The following is a 9,198-nucleotide window of genomic DNA, read 5'->3' as shown; positions in this document are numbered from 1 at the left end:
CATTCTCCAAAGCTGTGCCTCGCGTACCTTTCCTGATCTGACCACAGCATATGCATTTTCCCCAAGGCAGCCGTTTCTTTACTTACTAGTGTCACAGAGTCAAGAGGACTACTGAGCAATTTCTGGGGGAAGAGTAGGATACATAGGCCAAAAGCAGTCAGGGGTCTCTTGGAAATGAGGGAGCTGCCCAGACAGGGGTGAGCTCCTTGTCTTATTTCTGCATGCCCTCATCCAGAAGCAGCACCTACACTGTGAAGCTGACCTTCTTGGTGTGGACAAAGCTATAGGTATTGTCAAAGCGCAGGACATCTGGGGGGATAGATGGACAGACGGGTAGTTTGGCCTGGCTTCACACACTCCCTGCGCCCTGGCCATGGAGGAGAACAGGCTGTGTTCCCACCTGTTGTGTTGGCCAAGCTGGACCAAGTTCCCCCAACTGCTGTTCCCTTCCCCATGGGAACTGCCATTCCTGAGCAGGGCCTGTAAACAGAAATTGACCTCCTCCTGGCATGTACCCAGCCTGGCTTTAGTTGTACCAACTAGCAATGAGAACAATAGCCACTGCCTCCCATTGTGTCCACACCTGGACAGTCACATGATAGGTATGCGAGGGGGGCATTTCAGAACATCAGAGGCCTCCCAGGCCCCTTGATGAAGTGGGGTGCAGGGCGAGGCCTGTGCATGCCTTCTGCCTCATTACAGGCACCCGAGAGGTAGGAGTTGTAGCCTCTGCTTCACAGGTGAGCAAACCTGCGCTCAGTAAGACTTTTGCTCAGGGTTATGCAGCTACCACGAGGCTGAAGTGGGACCCTGGTACCACACTCAGCTGTGTGCCTCTGGACAAGATGATTTACCTCTCAGAGGCCCAGTTTCCTCCTGGGGAATGTCACTGCCCTATTGTCCCTTGCCTGTGTCCTGCGGCCTGAGTGCTCTCAGTCCCTTCTGGCACACGATAGGTGCTCTCAAGTGTGAACCGAAAGAGTGACTGTATGGATGAATGGCACTGACCTAGGGTGTATGTTCCTTGGTGGCGGAGTGGTTACTACCCCTCTATTTCTTCCTATAAACCATGGCACAGGTGGCTCCAACCTTCCAGAGCTGGGGCCCAGCCAGGGCAGACTTACAGACGCCAGCTTCCGTGCAGGTGAGTCTCCCATCCTCAGGCATCAGGTGGGCGCTGTAGCGCTGGTTGAGCTGCACCTCCGTCATCAACCCAGCCCACTGCCACTCCCCCATCATGGTCTTCAGGAAAACCCCGAAGCCAATGTCTTCACCGTCAGATGAGAACTGCCACCTGTATTGGGGGAAGGAGGGGAACAGGTCACTGCTCAGGCTGAAGGGTCCCTGAGGGGCTAGGGCCCAGCCAGGGGTGGGTTGGTGGCCTGTTCCTTACCTGAGGACACAGCCTGGGAACAGGATCTCATACTCCACCTGGTGCGAGGAGCTGTGGCTGATCTGCACCAAGTGCTCGTACTGAGTCTTCACCTGGTCCTGCACGTACATGGACTTGGGGATCTCCCCACCATAGGTGATTTGCAGACACAGAGCAAGATGGGCTTGCTCCCCACCTCTTGCATTGTTCTTGCTGTTTCTCCTGCCTGAGATATTTCCCCATCTCCTGGAAGTATCCTGCTCATCCTGTCCTCCCCTACCCATCCCCCCCACCCTGGGAAGCCTCCTGTGTCCCTCCATCCTTAATCAGGGCCTCTTCTGGGAACTTCCCCTCCAAGCTCATCCCTCTGGGTCAAAAATTTCCCCATTTCTTGTTTGCCTGCACAGTTGCTGAGGGCTCTGTCAGGGCAGGGCTGGGACTAACTCAATACCTGGCTCATAGGGGTTTCTCCATAGACATTTGTGGAATGAATGAGAGGGTGAGAAAGGAACCGAGCTCTACTCCTCTACCCTCCCCTGTTCTGGGGCTCTTCATACCTTAGTTAAATATTTGGGGTTCCTATCTGGGTCGGTCAGGGTCCCCCCAAACTGGGCAGGTAGTTCTTCAGGACTCATGAGTTTTAGCAAACCTTCCTTCCAGCTGTCTGGGGGGAGAGGGGTTGAAGGGGGACTATTGAGCATGGAGGGGACCCATCAGCCCCCCTCTTACCAGGAGGACCCGACCCTGGGGAGAAGCCCTACAGGAGCTAGGCTGCCAGGGCCCATTCCCTAGGCCCCCAGGCCTTAGGCTGCAGAAATGTCTTCCAGCATTGTGTTGCTATGGAAACATGTTTTCCCTGGCTGATGGGTTTGCACATTTTTGAGGGTCTCCCAGTCATAAGCAGTCACGATTAGAGTTGTCTAATTGTTTCAAGGAGCCTAATGAGGTCAAGGACCATGTCAGGGGCCACACTGTGTGCAAGTGGCATACACAAGTCAGACCTCTGGGTGGAGAGGGACAGCCCTGGGTCTTTGAAAGGACCTCCCCCGCTCTGCTGCCCATTATTGTTCTTCATGCCCTATGCAAAGCTTTAGTGTTCTGGATCCTGGGGTGTCACCATGGCCCCAGACCTATAACCAATTCAAGTTATCCCCTGCTGTGGCCATGGGAGATACCAGTGGGATGAGAAGGAAGACCATAATGCCTGGCATCTCACAGCCAAATGGACAGAACCCTGTGCGCCACCAAATGGGGCAGAGGCCTGGACGTGGGTCTGGAGGGTGGCAGTTACCCACACTGCTCCAGGATTTGGGGGCTACCTTGTGATCCACCCAGCTCCCTACCCCAGTGGATCTAGGCAGAGGCAGAGACTCAGGTATCAGAAAGGGAGAGAAGACAGGGATTTGTTAGATTCATCCCCATCCCCCTGGATCCTCAGATCTCCTGATTTGATGATCTGACCATTCTGATTAAGAGATGTTATCCTCCAAGCTCAGGGTCACCAGTTGAGTTTAAGAACTATTTCTCTTCTCTATTTCTTTTTTTCTATCATTAAAACATTTTTTTTGCCCACTTATAAAGGTAATACATGTAATTCTAAAAGTTTAGAAATGTATAAAAAAAATTATAAACCACCTGATTTCTTGCTAACCACAAATTATTTTGTTGTATTTCCTTCTAGAAATATATTCTTGTTTTTATAAAAATAAGACCATACTATCCACACTACTTTATAATCTATTTTTCTTTTAACTTAATGACATTTCCCATGACATCAAATCACTTTTCATGGCTGCCCAATCATTCATCAAATGGATGCATTGTTATTTACTTATCCAGTCCCTCCTTATTGAGCATTCCTTCTCTGAATCACTTCTCCTCTTCCTGCTCTTCTTCCTCATCCTCTTCAGCCCAAATTGCCTTTAGAAGCACTGAGGCGATAAGTGTTGAAAAGAAACTGATGCCCATAGCCCAGAGGTTGAAAAGGAGAAAGATGTGGAGGTTTTAGTCACCAAAGAGGTATGGCAGGGAGTAAGACAGAGGTAACAGGATAGACTCTATAGTGTAAGACCCATTTCATCTTTGAGAAGGAGGAGGCTCTGACTTTAAGTGATGTGTGGCTCTCTGGAGGGGGTGATGGACCAAACTTACTCCAAAGTTCATACCTAGAGTTTAGGGGATGGAGCTGGAATTACTTATTTCCCAACACGATAATTTTCCTGTGAGTGTCCTCACTCAAGAAGGGCTTCATGAGGTTGTATCCCACAGGGAACAGTTTGGTGGCTGGAGAGATATAAGCAAGTATAATGGGGAAAAGATAATTCCACCGGGCCACTCTCTCCATAACAGTCATAGCCAACAATGTGGAGGAATAATGAGTTACCTTGGCAAGTTCCAATGCCCTGCACCTGACAAACCATCCAACCAATTGGTCAACTAAAACAACAAGCAGCCAACTAACCAACCACCCAATCAAGCATCCAATGTATCAAAACAGCCAGCAAACCAGCCAAAAAATAGCCAATCAATTCACCTTCTCACCAACCCATCAATCAGCCTACCAATCAAACAGCCAACCTACCAAATAGTCAAACAACCAATCAACATGTCAGCCAATCAGTAAACCAATCAGCTAATTAAACAACCAGCTAACTGCCCAACCAACCGCCTCTTCCAGTCAGTCAACCATTCAAACCAGCAATCAACCATCCAAGATACAGCCAAGCAACAAATCAGCCAACCAACTAACCAATCTGCCAACTAGCCACTCACCCACATAGGCAATCAAAATGCTAACTAGTCACTCAGTCTACCAAGCTAACAACTATCCAACCAGACAACCAGATATCCAACTAACCACCAGTCAACCAGCCAGCTAAACAACTGGCCAGTCAAACAGACAAAACCTAAGCAATGAATCAACCAGTCACCCATCAAACGTATATCCATCTTTCTATCCACCCACCCACCCAAACAACAACCACCCAAATACCTATTGAGTTTCCACCTGGCCCCAGGCCTGTGAGGGATACAACAGAAGTGGAGAATCAGAGGCCCTGCCTTCAAGGAGGAGACAACCCAAGGAAAACAGGATGAATACACACAAGACAACTGGAGGCCCCAGAAAGCAGTTGACAGGAAAGGCCAGACTGGGCTGCACCAGCTGCCAGTGCAGTTTGAGGAGGGAGAGATCAACATGGGTGGGAAAGGTGAGGGGGGATTCCTGGAAGAACTGAGGTGGGAGCTGCCTCTTCTTGCAGTAAAGCCAACACAGAAGTTACCATTTATGGAGAAGTTACTCTGTTTCAGGCACTCTGATTTGCATGCAGCCAAACAACCAACCTGCCTCACTGCTAGCCAGGGAAAAAGGCACTAGTATTGTCCCCAGGGTGCAGATAAGGAATTGGAGGCACAGGGGAGTGAAGTCACCTGCCACACACCTTTCACAATGAGCATGAACTTCAGGGTCTCTGGGTAATTCTCTTCAAGGAGGCCAAAAAACTGTGGAACCAAGAAAGACCCCATGAGAGCCCACACCTCTTCTTCTCCTACCCCCATTCCCTTTGCAACCTCCCCTCTGGAGGATTCAGAGGGCTGTGGAGGGTTTCCCTTCTTTCCATCACCTCCATGGCCCCTGGAAGAAATCCCACCCCAGACTATTGCAACCATAACCTAATAGTAATTACATAACAATAATCATTTTTAGAGCAAATGTTATAACAACAGTAGTATATAATAATAATTTATGTAATAGTAAATAAAACGTTTACTGTTTATTAAACGCTATTTGCCAAGCACTTGTGTATACACTTTACATAACAACTCACTGAAATATCCCTACATCCCTTTGAAGTGCAATCAGTATCCCCATTTTGTAAGTGAGGAAAATAAAGCATGGAGGGATAAAGCAGCTTGCCTGAGTCACAGAGCTAGGGATGACAGGGCTGGGCGGGGTTTGTCTGAAGCTGGCCCCTATGGACTCAGTACAGTGTTGTCCCTGAGGCCTGTTCTGTGGGATCTCCCAGCCAACATATCTTTGGGTCCTGAGCTGCAGTGATGGGACCCAGGAAGGCCACCACCTTTTACCAGATCCTGGCTCTGAGTTAGCAACAAGGTCACAGCAGGCCAAGCTCGTCGTTAAAGCAAGCAGGGGTGCCCAGGGGCCTTTCCCCACCTCCTGGTACACTTCCACCAGGGGTTTCCAGAAGTGCTTCAGCCCCAGGCCTTCACAGTCAAATATCATCACGATGGTCTCAATCTTCCTCCCCAGCTGTGAGGATGAGAGCAAGGATCAAGGTGCAGGCTCAGAACTTGGGAGATGGTGACCCCAGCACATGACCCTTCAGGGCTTCTCCCATATTCCTACTTTGCCCTCAGATGAATGAGTGGACAAAACAGTGAATGCATTTACTACCCATCCATCCACCATCCACCCATCATGTCTATCCATCCACCCATTAATTGACCCACCCACTCATCAGTTCACCCATCCATCCCTTCATACTGCTGTTTATTCAGCCATTCATTCCTCCATTTGTCCAACTAATATTTATTAAGCACCTATTTTGAGCCAGACACTATAAGTATAGCATGTAGCTCAATAATCCAGAGTTCTTGTCCTTAAAGAGTTCACAGGTTGGTTGGGGAGATTGACAAGCAACCAGAGCCCCATGGTCCTGAAGTGAGAGCTGGACAACATGGGAGCTCTGGGAACACACGTTAACCCAGATGGGGGCCTCAGAGAAAGTGACAGTTTGAGACCTGAAAGATAGATAGGAGAGAGCCAAGGGAAGTGTGGGAGGGAAGTGTGTGTGCTGGAGGTTGGGCTATCCAGACAGAGGAACAACAGGGGCAAAGACTCCGAGGGAATAACAGTAGCTTATAGCATTCTGAGAAATACGAATCAGGCCCTGTATGCCAGCCATATACTTGCATTATCTAATTTAATCTTTGCGACCATTATTATTGTCCCTGTTCTATAGGTGAGGAAACAGGCTCAGGGAGGTGAGGTAACTTTCCAAGTGGCAAAGTTACCACCACCAAAGTTACCACTTTCCAAGGTGGAAAACCAGTACACCCATCTGGGAAGCGGCAGAGCTAGTGTCTGACCACAGAGCCCTCTGACTGTGACAGCAGAAAGCACAGGTGTGTTCCTGGGACCAAGTCCCCTGGCAGCCTCACCCGCTCTGTCTGCAGGTCACACTTGTGCAGGATGCGCTCACAGTCTCTCATCTTGGTCTTGAGCAGGTCCTGCTTGGTGACAGAGAAAAGCAGGCCCTTGGGGTCAAGCGGCCTGATGATGTCATACCACACAGGGCAGCCGTCATGGTCACAGCCACACAGGGCCCCAGGCATGTACTTCTGGATCACCTGGGCATGGACAAACACACGAATTTGGCATCATGCACCTCCCAGAGATACCCAGACCAGGCTGCCGTGGGTGGCCTGAGCCAACACACACCGTGGTACAAGCACTGTCCCTCTAATGGAGGGCGGCTCTACTGTCCAGGTAAGAAAACTGAGGGGCTTGCAGGAGGAGGTCTTGCTCACAGCAGGTACATGGCCAAGGCAGGTCTCAGCCACGCCTGCTTGAGGCCTCTGGGCTCCTTAGTTCTGCCCCCAATGTCTCCCGTGTCCCTTTCCATGGAAAGGAGTTGGGCTTAGTGATGAAGAACATGGATTCTGAAGGTCACAGACCTGGTTCAAAAACAGATGCTACTGCTTCCCTCCTGTGCATCCTTGAGCAAGTGATGCCACCTATCTGAGCCCCATTCCCTCTCGTCTGTTGGGGAAAGTCCCCAAGATCACACAGTGCCTGACTCAGAGCTTGTGCTCTACAAGTGAAACTAGGACCACTGCTTTACTAAGATGCCGGTGGTGGGACTCTTCTCCCCAACTTCTTGGTGAGCTAAGTTTCTTTCCCACCTGGACAGGATGCTTTGACCAAGGCCCTAGGGGTGAGGGTTCAGAGCCACGAGCTAACTCTGGTGGTGAAGAGCCTGGATTTGGAGGACAGACAAGCTTGAGCTCAAATCCCAGCTCCACCTTGGGGCTGTGGGACTTTGGGTGGGCTGCTTAATCATTGCTGGGCTTCAGTGTCCTCATGTGTACAATGGGGACAACAGTACCCACTTCATGGGGTTGTGAGGATTAAATGAGATCATGCAGATAAAGTCTTAACTTACACTTGGACCTCATAAGCCCCCAGGAAACAGTCATAATTGTTATAGGAGAGGTGCCTGCACACTCACGGTCTTTGCTACCCTCCACTCGTGGTCCCGATGATCCAGAGACTGCTCGGGTGGTAAGTCTATAAGAGACTGGGGGCTGTGTGGGTGTTGGCTCACCTCGGGGGGCTGCCAATCAGTATGTGGTCAATGTCCATGGTCTTCCGGAACTCCATGTACTGAAAGGGAGTTGAGTGGTAAGGTCTCACTGGGCTCCCAGCACCCCTGAGGAGGGGCTGGAGGTAGGGGCTGGAGGCAGGGATTGCCCCCACAAAACCCCTCGCCAAATTTCCAGGGAGGGGGATGGGTCTCACCTTGTGGAACATGGCCTCTGATTTCTGCAGGTCGAAATTCTGAGCTGTGAGAAGATGGAAAGAAGGCATGGGGTGGGAAAGAGGTTGCCTTGCAGTCATCTTGCCCTGGTCCTGGGCAGTGGGGGGCTATGGAGGGCACTGGGGGTCTGGGTGGGACCTCCCTTTCCTGTCCCCTCCCTCTCCTGCACCTGAACATGTGAAGCAAGGTGGTATGGTCGGATCCTGAGAGCCTTGGGTCCTTCTGGAGCAGCTGGGACAAGGGCCCTCTCACTTCCCCCTCACCGTGACCTCCCCCACCTCTGCCCTCACCTCAGAGCCAGTGCAGAAGGAAACAGTCATCTGGGTTGGGCAGGGCAGGCAACACATTTTCTCGGAACTGGGAAGAGAGACGTTGATTGAAGAGGTTTTCACACTGAGCCTTTGCCCCAGACTCAGTGATTGTTTTCGTCTAGCCTCCTTCTCTTCCAGTGCAGTCTGGCCCACAGTGATGGAGGATGGGTGGGTGGATGGATGGGTAGGTGAATGGGAGGAAGGATACATGCGTGAGTAAACAGAAAGAAGAAAGAATGGATGGGAAAAAAGGAAGGACAAATCAATGAATAGTGGATGGACAGAAGGAGAGATGGGTGTGTGAGTAGACAGACGGGTGCGTGGGAGTAGAAGGATGGATGGAAGAAAAGATAAATGGGTGGATGGGTGGGTAAGTAGATTGGAGTATGAATGTATTCTTAGTTCTTTTCATGTGTTAGTCCACCAAGGCTTCTGTCTTTTTTTCCATCCCATTTTCTACAAAAACATTGTTAGTGATTATGCGTCCTCTTCCCCATTGACCGTGGTGATGACAACACACTCTGCTCCAACTCTCAGCTCTTACAGACAGGTCATCTGTCAGGGTCCTGGGGAGTGAAAGGGAACAGAGTCAGAGGGCAGACCATCTTCAGCTCCCACCTAAGGGGAGGTGGGGAGGGGCATGTCAGGTAAAGGTCTCTGGGTCTGGCTCCTGGATGAGAAGTCAGGCTTCATCTGGCACCCACACTATTGCCAGGAAGTGGTGCTGTTCCCTCAATCTCTGCCCTGGACAGGGCTGATGTCACCAGGCACTGGGAGACCTGACCCTGGGTGAGGTGATGACAAAGAGACAATGTCAAGGACATGCTGAACCAACAGAGTGGGGCAGTGTTCCGGCCACCACCCTCCCTCCTCCTCTCAGCCCTTTTCCCCTGGCTCTCACCTTGGCCAGGGTCTCTGCCTGCTTGGGGCTCAGGTCTCCGACTCGGCCACTCAT

General features: G+C 50.8%; 1 protein-coding gene across 1 annotated transcript; it reads right to left on the bottom strand.

The window, feature by feature from the left end:
• Positions 1–244: 244 nt before the first annotated feature.
• Positions 245–9,198, bottom strand: LOC116738857 (SEC14-like protein 3). The gene is given in 13 exon segments (XM_032602727.1): positions 245–309; positions 1,125–1,294; positions 1,394–1,560; positions 1,930–2,032; positions 3,568–3,655; positions 4,813–4,873; positions 5,547–5,642; positions 6,554–6,742; positions 7,720–7,736; positions 7,739–7,835; positions 7,929–7,957; positions 8,223–8,289; positions 9,145–9,198. Coding segments are annotated over 13 exon segments (1,203 nt in total).

Source organism: Phocoena sinus, chromosome 14 (assembly GCF_008692025.1).
Source record: "Phocoena sinus isolate mPhoSin1 chromosome 14, mPhoSin1.pri, whole genome shotgun sequence".
NCBI classification, from domain to species: domain Eukaryota; kingdom Metazoa; phylum Chordata; class Mammalia; order Artiodactyla; family Phocoenidae; genus Phocoena; species Phocoena sinus.
The sequence above is the reverse complement of the archived record's forward strand: the minus strand, read 5'-3'. Positions and strand labels throughout refer to the sequence as shown.